The following is a 15,132-nucleotide window of genomic DNA, read 5'->3' as shown; positions in this document are numbered from 1 at the left end:
TCTTTCTCTCTCTCTCTCTCTCTCTCTCTCTCTCTCTCTCTCTCTCTCTCTCTCAAAGATGTATTTATTTAAGAGGGAGTCAGATCTCCTTACGGATGGTTGTGAGCCACCATGTGGTTGCTGGGATTTGAACTCAGGACCTTTAGAAGAGCAGTCGGGTGCTCTTACCCGCTGAGCCATCTCTCCAGCCCAGTCTTCATGTTTTTCAAGGCAAGAGATTTAACCATGGAGACATCTCCTCAGCCCAGCTTTGGTGTGTGTGCGTGTGTGTGTTTAGGTCAAAGTCCAATCTTTCCTTCTATCATGTGATTGTGTGTGTCCTGCAGATGAAACTTATCCACTGGGCCATCTCATTAGCCCTTGTCCCTGTTCTTGCATGGACGGAAAGGCTATGTAGTAATGTGTGACTGCCTCACTGTATCTGAGTTCTGAAGACTCCCCACTCTCAACCCCTGTCCCAGAATACAAACCTTCTATGAGGATCTCAATGACTTCATTCACGTTAAAGCTCAGCTCATCCACATCCTGGCCTATGTATTGGTATAGTGCCCGGCACCTCGGGCCATGTGTCCGTGGTTGGGGCTTAGGCCGGCCCACTCCTGGCACAGGTCTCTGCCCTATACTTCGCTTCCTTTGCATGCTGTAGGGGGAACAGCATGGGTCTCAGCACAGCCCTAGATACTCCCCTATCCCACGAGGACCTCCCGGGGCTGTGCCCTCCATCTTTTCCCACCTACCCTGCCACACCCTGGTCAGGCACATTAAGGAATTCTGTACTGTGCTCTGAAGGTGGCCGTGCTCGAGGACGTCTGCTGGCTCCTAGGGTTGAGGACGGAGGGCCCCGTGGAGGCCTCTGGGAACTCCTACCAGATGTGATCTCCAGGGGTAGGGACCTTACCTGGGAAGAGGGTGGTACCCCATTTCGATTCAAACCTATGGTGGAAGCAAAGATAGAGATATGTGTCATGAGTGGCTGTGAACATTTGAGGAGTTATCTCTAAGTTCTAAGCCTGACAGAAGATGCAGCCACTCTCAACCCAGTGTGGTCAGAAATGTGTCTAAGGGCCAGGAGTGGTGATGCTTGCCTTTAGTCCCAGCACTTGGGGAGTCAGTGGCAGGTGGATCTCTGTAAGTTCTAGGCCAGCCAGGACCACATAGGGAGACCCTGTCTCCAAAACAAAAACATGTTGATGCACTTAACTCCAGTACTTGGGGAGGCAGAAGCAGATGGATCTCTTTAAGTGTCAGTACTACATATTGAAACCCTATCACACACAATCGCTCGTGCATGCACTTGCACACACACACACACACACACACACACACACACACACACACCACCACCACCACCAAAACTAAAAGAAAAGGACAGAATGTAAATGAGGGACTCTGGAGGTAGGAGGATGTAGAATGAGTGGCTTTAAAAGTTATGTATTATTATTGTTTGTGTGTATAATGCATGTGTGGGATACATGGTACAGCACACACGTGGGGGTCAGAGACCAACTCTATGGAGTTGGTCCCCTCTTTCCACACTTTCTTGCGTTCTGAGGAACAAATTCAGGCCTCCAAGAGGAATTTGAGGGTTTCTTTCTTCCTCTTCTTTTTCCTCCCCCTCTTCCTTCTCTCCCTTTCTCTCTCTCTCCCCACTCCCTTCCACCTCTCATTCCACCTTTGAGTCAGGGTTTCACTATGTAGCCCTGGCTCTTTCAGAGATCAACGTGCCTCTGCCTCCTGTATCCTGGAATTAAGTGTTCACTACACCCAGATCAGATGTATGTGCGAGCGTGTGTGTGTGTGTGTGTGTGTGTGTGTTTATTTTCAAGACAGGGTGTCATGTAGCCCGGTTGCATCACATTCCCTGTGTAGTTGATACACCTAAATTTATATGGCTTTCTGCATGCTAAGCAAGCATTCTATGACTGGGCTAAAAGTGGTGTGGAAATTTAGATAGCAAATCCAAGCAGGGGTTTGGCCGCAAGAATAAATTTGGTGAGTTGACTAAAGAAAACATATTAGGCTAGGGAAGAGGTCGTGACTAGCTAGGGTAGGGTAGTTTTTTTTTGGTATTTATTTATTTATTTATTTATTTATTTATTTATTTATTTTCCAGAGCTGAGGACTGAACCCAGGGCCTTGCGCTTGCTAGGCAAGCACTCTACCACTGAGCTAAATCACCAACCCAGTTTTTTTTTTAAAGATTTATTTATTTTTATTTTATTTATACTAGTACACTATAGCTGTCTTCAGACACACAGGAAGAAGGCATCAGATCCCATTAGAGATGGTTGTGAGCCACCATGTGGTTGGTGGGATTTGAACTCAGGACCTCTGGAAGAGCAGTCTTAACCACTGAGCCATTTCTCCAGCCCTAGGGTAGGTTCTTAAAGGTATTCCCAATTTTGTTTATCCTGCATCTTATAGTATATAGGAGAGCTATGGTGAGGTGAGATACTATTCTTGTTAGCTTCTTAAGTCCACAGCAGACAAAGGAAGTCACCAAGAGAGGTAAGGAGATACAATCCTTACCTCTGGGAGGTCCAGGGGCTGCTCGAGTGGGAGCCTGCGCTGACCTTCGAGGTCTACCCTGGGCTAAGCCCTTCCGTGTAGGCTCTGAAAGAAGAAGAAATCAGAGATAGGTTTGAATTGTGGCCCGGCCAGACTAGGTTCTTGACCCAGTGCCTCCAACACTCCTCCACATTGGTTCAGCTTGAGACCACGGCCCTGTCCACACTCAATGGTTCTTCTACGTTAGTTGCAGGTGGGGATTAATATCTATTTTTTGAGCTCTCCCACTCCAGGATACGCTCCACCGGCTGTTGACAGCTTCGTGTTGATTTTATGGGCATCCCTTTCCACGTTTCTCTTTCTCTTATTGGCAATTTCTCTAAAGCGAGATGTCTTCCTCTATACCTTGACTCTAGAGGCCCGGACCTCTCTAGACTAGCCTAGTTAGCTGGCTCCGCCCCCACAAAGTTGATTGGCCTTCAGTGAACCATGGCCCAGGCCCCTTCCCCATGATGCCCAGTTCTGGTTCCCGCTGACTTACTGGTGCTCTTAGGCAATCCGTCCCCAATGCTGATAGTGAGAGCTCGACCCCCAGCCTTGAGCACAGCCAAGTCACCTGTCCCGCGAGAGAAGGTGACGTTTCGGGTACTGCCTCCGCCCCAGCCTTCTTTCTTCACCCGGAACTGTAGTCTAGGGGAGAGAAAGGAGTTTGGGGGGTGCCAGTTGGGGGTCCCTCTTCCACACCCTACTGGTGCCCGGGACCCTGCAGTAGGTAGGTCGGGCGGAGGATGGTGCTCAAGCTGGCTATGGATTGAGGGGCGTACAGGTCGCTGAAGGTGAGGGGAAGGGGCCTGCGCGCTGCTTCTTCAAAACGCTTGCACAGAAGGCTGACAAACTCGGTCTTGAAGATACTTTCTAAGAAGCTGTCCGCAGCCTCTTCTTGAAGGATGAAGAAGTCATCCTGTCGGGTGCTGGGGAAAAAGTAAGAGAACATTAAGTGAGGGTGTAGGATGACATGATGTGTAGCGTCCAATCTATGAAGATCAAGCTGGGGGAAGGGAGAAGGAGGAACCTGGGAAGGTGGTAACTGAGAAGGACCAGAGGTCAGGTAGGAAGAGGGACAGAAATTGTCTCCACACAAAGATCATGAAAGTAGAGCAGGACCTGAGTTGCATTCTCTGGGACCCACTTGGTGGAATGCCTTTGCACAGACCTCCACTCATGTGCTGTGATGTGTGCCCCTTCCCCCAAATAAAATGTAATTAAATAGTTTGTTGAAGATCATGAAAGTAGAGGCAAGTGAATGTGGCAGGTAGCAGCAAGACAGCTATAGGTATCTTTTTTTTTTTTAAAAAGATTTATTTATTATATATAAGTACACTGTAGCTGTGTTCAGACACACCAGAAGAGGGCATCAGATCTCGTTACGGATGGTTGTGAGCCACCACGTGGCTGCTGGGATTTGAACTCCAGACCTTCGGAAGAGCAGTCGGGTGCTCTTACCCACTGAGCCATCTCACCAGCCCCAGCTATAGGTATAATAGCACCTAAAGTTACCATGGTAACAAGCAAGGAGGCAGCACAGGAACACCTGACAGATGGGTTACTACAGGACAGGTGGCTACTTGGCCTTACCTGAGAGACACCCCTCGGAGGGCCTGGATCTCCAGTTTCTTCTTCAGGACTTCACGCACCAGACCCTTCTCTGGTCCCCTTTTCACCTTCTCTCTCCCAATCACATACACACACTTTGGGGTCAGGATCAAGTCCCGTTTGATAGGCTGCAGGAAGACAAAGCCAGAAGCTGATGGGTGGTCCCCAGGGGATGGGCAGCCTGGCCAGAGGATCAACCCTAGACAAGGGTGGAGCTTTCAGGGCAAGTGACTAGGAAACCTCTTTGTGTGTGAGTTGCTAAATCATGTAAGAAATAGAGTAAAGGTAAGGTTATATTGTTTAGAAAATGTATGTCAGGGCTAGTCGACAGGTAGAAGATAAAAGAAACACCTGATAGCTGTGTGTGTGTGTGTGTGCGCGTGTGCGCGTGTGTGTGTGTTGTGGAATGCTGCCTTCTGGGTATGACATGGCTGTTGCCCTCTGCAGCCAAATTTACCCTCAAGAGACTTGCACAAGATTGGGCCTACTAACTTTTGATTTCGGGTGAGAGATTCATGTGGCCCTGTCCTTCCTTGAACATCTCGAGGCAGTTAATGGTTTGTGCGGGAGAATGGGAGGTATTTTTCTCCTGCAGTCTGGCCAATTTTAAGTTGCCAGTGCTTCTGTAACTAATCTCTGATCCACGTTCCTGGAAATAACCCAGAATAAACTTATCGCGTCACTGAGCTACACTTCGACGGAATCATTTCTTTGCTCTATCGTTAGTGTCCTATTTGGAGTAAAGAGACATTTTGTTAGTCTCTCTAGGAAAAGTTCACAAAACTGTATGCATGTGTATACATTTGTGCTGGGAATGGAAGCCTTGCATGCTAAGCATGAGAGGCCAAATCTACTCCATCTTGGGATCAGCCTCCATTTTAAAGGAAAAAAAAAAAGCCTGAGAACTTGAGCTGCAGCTGAACCCAAGCTCCACCCAAGTACCAGAAAGGACTCCTTGGCTTCTCCTTGGCCCATACCGCAAATTTACTCCCTAGATACTTCCTAGCAACAGTTAATCAAAGATGAGTCTGATTGTTTCAGCTGTACTTGCAGACTGGTGGTGACTAGATGTGGTCTTGCTTTAGATTGCCCACCTGTCAGCTTATTGTCATTCTGTGAGATGCTTGCCAGGCTGGATACCCCTCACTTGTTCCCATTTCCTAAAATAGATTGTCCTGCTGAGGGTTCAGGCTGCTCCACCTTCCTGTTCTGCTGTGTCAGGGTTGGACTGGAGGAGAGCCCAAGCCTGAGCTTGTAGTAAAGAGACCCTAATTCGATTGCATTGGAAACAGCTCCCTGGTGTTTTTGGGGGATTCACAATGCTTCCTAGAATACTAAGCACACACTGAGCCACACGCCCTCAGCTCAGCTTTTGTAAAGGTATGGATTGAGGTCAGGTACTGGTGGCATACACTTTACATCTCAGTACTTAAGAGGCAGAGGCAGGTGGATTTCTGTGAGTTCAAGGCCAACCTAGTTTACAGAGTGAGTTCTAGAATAGCTAGCCAGGCCTGTACAGTGAAACCCTATCTTGGGGGAAGGGGGCGGGGAGAATACTGATGGCTTGAGTGATTGAATGCACATCACAGAGGCAGGTAAGAACATATTGTCCAGTCTTTTGTGGTGGCACACACTTGTAATCTCAGGCCTTGGGAGGTTAGGGGTGGCACACACTTGTAATCTCAGGCCTTGGGAGGTTAGGGGTGGCACACACTTGTAATCTTGGGTGGGGCTTGGGAGGTTAGGGGAGGAGGATTGTTCATTTTAGGCCAGCCTTGGCTCAAAGGAATGAATAAAAGAAAAGTCATGGTCACAAGTAAGGGGCATATGTGTATATGAGCCACATGAATCTATGAGTTGTATAGGAAGGGGGGTATTACGGTTAGTTATATTTTATTTTTACAGTTATTTATTTTGTGTGTATCTGTAGACATGTGTGTGACATGGCGCGGAGGTCAGAGAACAGCCTGTGGAAGTTGGTTCTTTCCCTCTACCAACTGGGTTCTAGGGATTGAACTCAGATCTTCAGGGTTGTGAGCAAGCACCTTGACCTGCTGTGCCTGCCATCTTGCCATCTCATCTCATAATACATCTATACAACTGCATGTCTATAAGGGATTTTCTAGATTATGTTAACTGGTCATGACTATTAATGATTTCTGGAACAGTCAGGCGTGCACTTGTGAACAAGGCTTCCTTGACCTGGTTTGAGTGTTTATATAGACAGGGGCTTCAGAGTCAAGTTAAGGTACAATGGACATGTGTGTCTAAGCCAGGTGAGGGAAGTGGTCCTTTGGAATAGGTTACTGGATCAGGTGAATACGTCATAGTAGACACATCTGGTAAAACGAGGGTGCATCTGATGTAGGTATGTCTGGGTTACACAAGGACAGGCCTGAAAGACAGCTCTATTACCGGCTGTGGGAGTGGGACTGGGTGTGACATTGCAACGTGAGATGTTTCCTTTCCCTCCGCCCAGGGTTTCATATAGCTCAGGCTGACCTGGAGCTCACTCTATAGTAGAAGATGTCCACGAAATCCTGATCTCCCTCCCCTCCCCCAAGAGCTGGGATTGTGGACATTAGCTACCATGCCTGGTTTATGTTTACTGGGAATGGAACACAGAGTGCATGCTAAGCAAGTCCTCTGCCAATTCCGCTACAGCCGCACGAGGTCATGTTTGATGGACACCAGTATCTACCACAGTGGAGGTTTTACTTGTGGATAGGTGTGTCTGGGCCTGGTGGGGGCATGTCTGTGAGAAAGGATGTCTGGAGGCCAGGTGAACACACTTATGTGGAAAGATGCATCTGGGTCCCGTGGGTTACGGTGTGTTTTTGGTGTGCTTCCTCAGCAGAGGCACAACCTCAGTTGCAAACACCCACCCAGGTCTCACCTTGAAGCGGCGGTCATACTTGGTGACTGAGTCGGCAAAGTCCACTCGTTCCCTTTTAGCCAGGAACTGGCGCAGCTCAGGCCGCTCCTCCAGTCCCAGATAGTCCCCAACGAAGTTCCGGTTGATGCTGTTTCGCCTTCGTTCCTTCTTGTTCAATAGGAAGTTAGAAGCTGAGAAGACATGTGTGTAGTTAAAAGTCATGGCCTCTCCTTAATCCTCTTGCCCCCAGACTCTTAATGAAGGCCCCTCACCTTCTTCCCGCATCTCTTCATACTTTCGAACTGCTACATGGCGCCGCCAGGCTTTCTGGATAGTGCGAGCAAAGCCGTCAAACTTCCTCTCTCGCATCTCTTCCAGGAGGAAAAGCTGGACAAGAGGGAGGGAGAGTGGCGAGTGGCATCTCTCAAGTCCCTGACTTCTCATGGACCCTCCTGGATAGCCTCACTCTTGCTATGCAGTTCAGGATAACCTTCTGCCTCTCCCTAAGTGCTGGGGTGATAGGCATGCACCATTACATCTGGTTTATGGGCTGCTAAAAGGAACCCAGGGCCTTGTGTATACTAGGCAAGCACTCTATCAAATGAGCAACATTCTCAACATCGAAAATAGTTTTTGTTTTCTTTTCATGACTGCACCCAGAAGTTCTTCCCATTTAGGGAATTGAAGAGATTGTTCAGTGATTAAGAACACTGGCTGCTTTTCCAGAGGGCCTGAGTTGGTTTGGTTCCTAGCACCCACATGGTGGCTTACAACTCTCTGTAACTCCAGTTTCAGGGATCTGATGCCCTCTTCTGGCTGCCACAGGTACTTCATGCACGTGGAATACAGACATATAGGCAGGTAAAACGCCCATACACATAAAAGAAGTAAAATATTTACAAAATTTATTTGTTTATTTGCTTATTTATCTGAGATAGATTCTCTCCACATGACCCTGGCTGTCTTGGAAATCACAGTGTAGACCAGGCTGGCCTTAAACTCACAGAGAGATCCTCTTGCTTCTGCCTCTGAGAGGTGGGATTAAAGGGGTGTACCAGAACACGTGGTTGGTACACACCTTTAATCCAGCATACAGGGGGATCTTTGTGAGTTTGAGGCCAGCCTGATATATGTAGAAAATTCCAGGCTAGCCAGGGCTACATAGTGAGACCTCGTCAAAAACAAAACTCTCAACAAATAATTCTGTTCCCCCATACCCCCCCATTCTAATAAAAACTGACCACTAACTTGTCATGTGTTAATAGTTCTCACTTAGTAAAGTTTCCCAAAATTCAAGTCTGCACACTAAAAATTTTGTCACAATAAATTTTTTTAAAAAATATTTATTTATTGTATGTGAGTACACTGTAGCTGTCTTCAGACACTCCAGAAGAGGGCATTGGATCTCATTACAGATGGTTGTGAGCCACCATGTGGTTGCTTGGCTTTGAACTCAGGATCTTCAGAAGAGCAGTCAGTGCTCTTAACCACTGAGCCATCTCTCCAGTCCCCCACAAATAAATTTTTTGAGATAGGGTCTCTTACTAAGCTGGTCTGGAACTGGTCCTAATGCCTCAGCCTCCCAAGTTTTGGCATATAGGTACCATATCCAACCTCAAATTTTAATTTTTCTTATATAGCTTTACCAGAGGGACTGGGATGTACCTCAGTTGGCAGGGTGTTTGTTTAGTATTCACAAAGTCTGGGTTCCACTGCCAGAACTACCAAAACCTGTGGCTGTGATGCACCAGGTATGAGGTGGTGATAGGAGGAACCAAAGTTTAAAGATGCACAGTGAGGTGGAGGTCAGCCAGGGTTTCATGGGACTCTGTTTTAAGAAAAAGAAGGCTTTGGCCTAGCTCTTTTTATTCTATGTATTTTTTCTACCATGTGTCAATTTTTGGAGGATTAATTTCTTGTGGGAATTTTGCCTGCAATAATTAGGAAGTTGGGATTCTCTTTCCCATCCTCTCATTCTCTTTCCTTCCCCCATTTGCCCCCTCCTGTGTCCTGTCTTACATGTTACAACTAAGTTTTCCTGGGCACAGTTTTACACATTTGCACCTTTGTTCTTTGATAACCCTTTACTTCTCCCACCTTCTTCCCCTCCTCTCTACTCAGCCTTTCCCTTCCTTCCCAAGGTCTCACTCTGTAGCATAATATGGTCTGGAACTCACAGGGCTGGAGACTCCTGCTTCAGCTGCTAGTGCTTGCATTGTAGGTAAAAAATTTCTATTGGATATTTTATTTATTAACATTTTAAACTTTATCCCCTTTCTCCATTTCCTCTTCGCAAACCCCAATCCTATTCCCACTCCCCCTGCTTCTATGAGGGTGCTCCCCCACCCACCTACACACTATCGCCTCTCTGCCCTGGCATTCCCCTACAATGGAGCATCGAGCCTTCACAGGACCAATGGCCTCTCCTCCCATTGATGCCGGACAAGGTCATCCTGCTACATATGCAGCTGGAGCCGTGGGTTGCTCCATGTGTCTTTGGTTGGTGGTGTAGCCCCTGGGAGCTCTGGGGTGTCCGGTTGGTTGATATTGTTAGGTAACAATTTCTATTAGTAATACTTTGAACTTCTTTTCTTTTTATGGTGCTGAGGAATGGAGCACAGGGATTTTTAGGTTAGGCAATGGCTCCATCATTAAACGGCCATGCCAGCCCCTCACTGGGGGATTCTAGGAGGTGCTCATCCTTTAGCTCGCCCTCTCAGTCCCTACTAGCAGATTCTAGGTGGGATATATATATATTACATCTAATAATATACATGTATATCTGTATATATATTAGGAGGGGGAGAAGCAGAATGGGGGAGAGGAGCAGAAGGAATGAACAAAGGAATCAAGAAGGACGATGGAAAGGGATCTCTGCACAAATGAGGGCTCTTTAGTCTACCTAAGGGGCACCACTACACTATACCCTGTATTCGTCCTCTCCCTGATCTGGTCCTCAAGAACTGGCCACTAAACAGGGCCTTTTCTGAGTGCATACATATGTCTCAGGTACTATGCAGGTGACTTCCTGCTTTGTTTAATCCTCATTCCAGTCCTGGAGGGTGGCTCTTACTTTGCCTCATTTCCATATGGGGAAACCGAGGCTTGAAGAGGTGACAAAGTCTGATGAAGGTCACATGGTGGTGTCACAAAGTAATGAAAGCCTCCCCTTCGCCCCATCAGGGTCTTCCTATGTACCTTTACTTTAACTTTGAACTTAGAGCCTCCTGCCTCAGTCTCTGGAAGGCTGGGATTATAGGTGTTGTGTACTACCAGACCAGCACATGCACTCTCTCTGTCTCTGTCTCTCTCTGGTGCTGAGGATGGGACCCAGGGCCTCAAATATGCTAGGCAAATGCACTGTCACTGAGCTGTATCTCCAACGTCAACCTCAACTTTCCCTTCATCTACCTACCCCCTGTCATCTTCTTTCTTTGTTTTATTATCTTTTTATATTTTTCACTCTTTAAAAATGTGTGTTTGTCTGTGTGTGTGTGTCATTGTGTAAATGTGTTTGTGTCTCTCTCTATGTGTGTGTGTGTATGAGAGAGAGAGAGAGAGAGACAGACAGACAGACAGACAGAGACACACAGACACACACACACAGACACACAGACACACACACAGAGAGAGAGAGAGAGAGAGAGAGAGAGAGAGAGAGAGAGAGAGAGAGAGAGAGAGAATGGTGCAGGAGTCCCAAGGTACAGTGTGCATGTGTAGGTCAGAGGAGGACAAGCCTGTAGACCTGGTTCTCTACTTGCACGGTTATGTGAGTTCTTGAGATTGGTCCTCAGAACTCAGTTTGCTGGGTTTGTTTGTTATGCACTTTTACCCACTGGTCCCCCATCCCTCCTTCTCTCACACACACACTCACCGACTCAGGATTCTTAACAAAGACCTTGGTACTCCCCATCTGGTACTGGTCTGGCTCCATGTTGACAGCACGAAGCAGGTGCTGGACACCCTGGCGTTCATCTCCACGCCACCGTGGCCATGTCTCAGGGGTCAGAATGGCATACCTAGAGGTAGAGGTGATGAGGGTGTGGGGACATTTGGAGCAGGCCTGCTGGTTGGCCATTTCAATAGGAGAGGCAGTCAAGGCAGGAGAGCCAGGTTCATTACCTTTGCAGGAACTTGGAGAACTGCCGACGGTAGGCGAAGCCTGCCCTTCGCACTCGGATGTTCTCCCGCAGGCCCAGGTACTCCACCTGGTGCTTCACTCTGTGGGAGTGAGGTTTCCTGAGATCCAGAAAGTGGCAGATGCCCAGGGAAAACTAGGGGCATGAGGCCTGGATTTGTGCTGGAGGTATCTCATGGTCTATCCATGTATGCATGTATGCATGTATGTATGTATGTATGTATGTATGTATGTATGTATGTATCTATCTATCTATCTATCATTTATTTATGATTCTATCATCGACTACCTATGTATTATCTATCTGTTGTCTATTATCTATCTATTTATCTATTAATCATCTATCTAATTTGTCACCTGTCTACATATTGCCTATCTAATTATTGTCTTCTACATAATCTGTCTGTCTATCTGTCTATGGCAAGTGTCTCTCTCAGTTGCTTAGGTTTCCCTTGAATCTATGATCCTCCAGCCTCTACCTCTCAAGGCTGAGAATAAACATGAAAGCCACCATGCCTAGCCTAGCTTGGGGGTGGTTTAGATGGTGAATTTTGAGTCCCAAGGAGTTTCTCAGCTCAGTCTGGGACCAAATCTTGGGCTGAGACCTGAGGGAAAGATTCTGGGCTCGTCCTGGAGGATTAGTTCTGGAGTTTAGGTTTGAGAAATTGTGTTTTGATTATTTCACAGTCAGTCTGGGTTTACCAGAGGATTGGATGTGTGTATGGGGTGCCTATGTCAGTTCAATGTAAACTCTGAGGCCACAGAAGTTTTATATTTTTAAGTTATATGTTTATGTGTATGCACATGCATGTTACTGCATGTATGTCATGGTCGGAATACAGTTTGCAGGTTTCGGCTCTTGCCTTCCACTGTGTGGAGCCCAAAGGATTGAACTCAGATCATTAGATTTGGCAGCAAGCACCTTTAAATGCTGGGGCATCTCTCTGACCCCCTGCAGGAGTCTAAGGTGGACTTCAAGTCCAGTCTGCAGTGGTCTGAAAGTTGGTGCTTTGTCTGTGAATCAAATGTAAGTGATTGGTCCATCTGGTCCATCTAGATCTTGTGGGAGATGTGAAGGGGGTGGTCAGTTCACCTGCTTTCCTCCCAGTCCCGGGGGCGCTTGGTCTCGTTAGGTTTGATGCAGCGGATGTAGTGGGGTGTGCACTTCTTCAGCGTGGACACCAGGTCGTTGGCTTGTTTCTGAGGCAGAGGGAAAGTCAGGAGTGAGGAAGGATTGAGGATGGCTCGACTGTCTAGACTGGCTCTCCCCATTCAAGAAACACTCATTAAAGAGGGGGTCGGGGAAGCTGACTGGGCAAACCTCAGGTGTGCATAACTCCTTCAGCTCTCATCATGAGGGCTGATATTGTGCATCTACCCAACTCTTTTTTGTTTGTTTGTTTTGAGACAGGATTTCTCTGTATAACAGTCCTGGTGGACCTGGAACTCCCTCTGTAGATAGGGCTGGCCTTGAACTGGCAAAGATCCACCTTCCTCTGCCTCCCAAGTGCTGGGATTAAAGGTGATCTACCCACCTCTTAAATCCCAAACTTGGAGTTTTAGTGTCAGTCACATTTACCACATAGCTTAACACATAATAGGTACTTTGGAAATGTTTGATGACTGAGTAATAGAAAAATCAGAACAACCCACTGCTTAGACTTCCATCTGTCTTCAAGGGGACATTGACTTTGGAAATAAGAAATGTGTGTGTGTGTGTGTGTGTGTGTGTGTGCATGTGTGTGTAAAAGAGAGACAGAGACAGAGACAGAGATGAGGTGGTCAGGCTTGGGTTCTTGGGCTAAGCATTTTAGTCTTCTGGGCAAAAGTTGTGGGGGCAGATGGGAAGACTAGGGAAGTGATATGAAACATTCAGGTTCAAACTCTGTTTATGATCTGTGTCAGTGGCTGCCTGTTTCTGATCATTAACTTCTTCATCTACCAAATAGAACTGGGCTAATTCCTTGTATGTGTGAGGATCAGCTATCATCACAAAGTCCTCAACAAACAATTGTGAATGTGACCTTTGGATGGGACTCTGTGTTCCTTGCAGCATTATTCACCCTCAACAGAAGGTAGACACAACAACCCTTCTGCACAATGAATGAAAAAAAAATGAATGTAACATGGTATATCCGTACAGTAGGATATTATTCAGCCTTCGAAAGGAAGGACAGTCTTATAACAAGATCTAACATGGATGGACTCTGAGGACATTTTGTGACTGACATTTGTGTTCTGGATGATGCCACTGAAAAGAGGTCCTTACAATCTCCAGATTTATATGGACAGAGTCTATGACCATAGGATGGGAATCAGGGGCTGTGGATGTAGTTTTGAATGGGGACATATTCTGAATTTGCAAAGATGATAAAGTTTGGAGATGGCTGGCGGGGATGGCTGCACAACACTGTGAACACAGCCCATATGTCACTGATCTGCACACTTAAAATGGGTAAGACCGCCTGTTCTATGATATGTGTAGTATTTCCACTTTTACAAATAAGTGGTCTGGAAAGTGTAGCCCAATAATAGCGTGCATGTCCAGCATGTACAAGACCTTGGGCTCCATCTGCAAGCACAGAAAGGAAGAAAGGATGGATGGAAGGGAAGATGGAAAGGAGTGGGGAAAGGGAGTCAGACAAGGTGGGGAGGCAAAGGAGGGGTGGAAGGATGAGGAGAGGAAGGGAGAGGGTGAACAGAGGGGGAAAGAGGTGGGGAGGGCAGAGAGAAAAGGAGAGAAGGGAAGGGAAGAAGAGACGGAAAAAAGGAGAGAATGAAAGTGAAGGAAGGAAGGAGAGGAGGGATGAAGACAGGGAGGGAAAAGGGGAGAGAAGGAAGAAAAGGAAGGAAAGACAGAGGGACCAAACTTAGGCTCATGTTCTTAAACCAAGAGCTGAAGGAAGACCTGCTAGGCCAAAGTGCCACAGACAGTGAGGACCCAAGGGATGTGGAACAGACAGACACTCGAACGAGGAGAAAAAGAGTCTGGACAGGTAGAACTTGGCCTCTCCTGTCCCCTTCCTGCCTCTAGGCCCACCTTGATCTTGGAGCCAGCAGTACTGGGGCGGCCCTTCTTGTCTATATCCAGCTTCTCAGGAAAGAGCATCCGTAGGAAGGCCCTAGGAGAGAGGAATGGATCAGAATGAAGACAGACCTTTGGACATCCTTCTTCAGCCCTCAGAGCTGTAGGGGCTAAGATGCAAAGTAATGTTCCCTCTCACTGTAGGTAAGGGATGTGAGGTTGGCATTGTATTTTGAGTCTCTTGATTTATCTGCACATTTTAGTTTTACTCCATGATAATAGCAAGTCACACAGTACAGAGTTAAACTAAACAGAAACATGTGTAAACTGTGTGTGTAGGGTACACACTTATCTCAGCACTCAGGGTATGGAGGTAGGAGAATCAGAAGTTCAAGTTCATCTTCAGCTACATAGTGAGTTCAAGGTCAGAAAAATTTTTCTTTAAATAGAAGGTATTTCTACATAGCCCTGGCTGTCCTGGAACTCACTGTATAGATCAAGTTGGCCTTGAACGCACAGAGATATGCTTGCCTTGCCTTCCAAGTGCTGGGATTAAAAGCATGCATCTCCGTGGATGGCATGAGAGAGTTCCTGATTTAAAACAACAGTAAACAAGAGGCTAGGGTACAACTTAGTTGACAGGTGGTTGCCTTGCATGAACACAGCCCTGGTTCCATCTTCAGCACCACATACACCAAGCACAGCCACACATGCCAATAGTCTGAGAGCTACAAGGTAGAGGCCTAATGATCAGAAGTTCAAGGTCACCCTTGTTATATAGTGAGTTGGAGGTCAGCCTAGGCTACACAAGACTCTATCTAAAAACAGCCCAACCCAAATAAATAGAAAAATCTATCAATTAGAAAAGTATCTTGGCAGCCGGGCAGTGGTGGCGCACATCTTTAATCCCAGCACTTGGGAGGCAGAGGCAGG

General features: G+C 47.0%; 1 protein-coding gene across 1 annotated transcript in view; it reads right to left on the bottom strand.

Moving 5' to 3' along the window:
* Nucleotides 1-15,132, bottom strand: part of Myo1f (myosin IF) — a 50,447-nt gene that overhangs the window by 2,523 nt on the left and 32,792 nt on the right. The window contains exons 16-27 of the mRNA XM_021185895.1: nt 14,215-14,296; nt 12,268-12,374; nt 11,159-11,257; nt 10,911-11,055; nt 7,309-7,423; nt 7,058-7,227; nt 4,144-4,289; nt 3,333-3,479; nt 3,050-3,198; nt 2,530-2,613; nt 738-933; nt 471-640 (exon numbers count right to left, since the gene is read on the bottom strand). Of these exons, the coding sequence (XP_021041554.1) occupies nt 471-640; nt 738-933; nt 2,530-2,613; nt 3,050-3,198; nt 3,333-3,479; nt 4,144-4,289; nt 7,058-7,227; nt 7,309-7,423; nt 10,911-11,055; nt 11,159-11,257; nt 12,268-12,374; nt 14,215-14,296 (1,610 nt within the window). The remainder of the gene's footprint in view (nt 1-470; nt 641-737; nt 934-2,529; nt 2,614-3,049; nt 3,199-3,332; nt 3,480-4,143; nt 4,290-7,057; nt 7,228-7,308; nt 7,424-10,910; nt 11,056-11,158; nt 11,258-12,267; nt 12,375-14,214; nt 14,297-15,132) is intronic.

This window comes from Mus caroli, chromosome 17 (assembly GCF_900094665.2).
Source record: "Mus caroli chromosome 17, CAROLI_EIJ_v1.1, whole genome shotgun sequence".
Lineage (NCBI taxonomy): Eukaryota > Metazoa > Chordata > Mammalia > Rodentia > Muridae > Mus > Mus caroli.
Note: the sequence above shows the minus strand (reverse complement) of the source record. Positions and strands in the feature narration are given on the sequence as shown.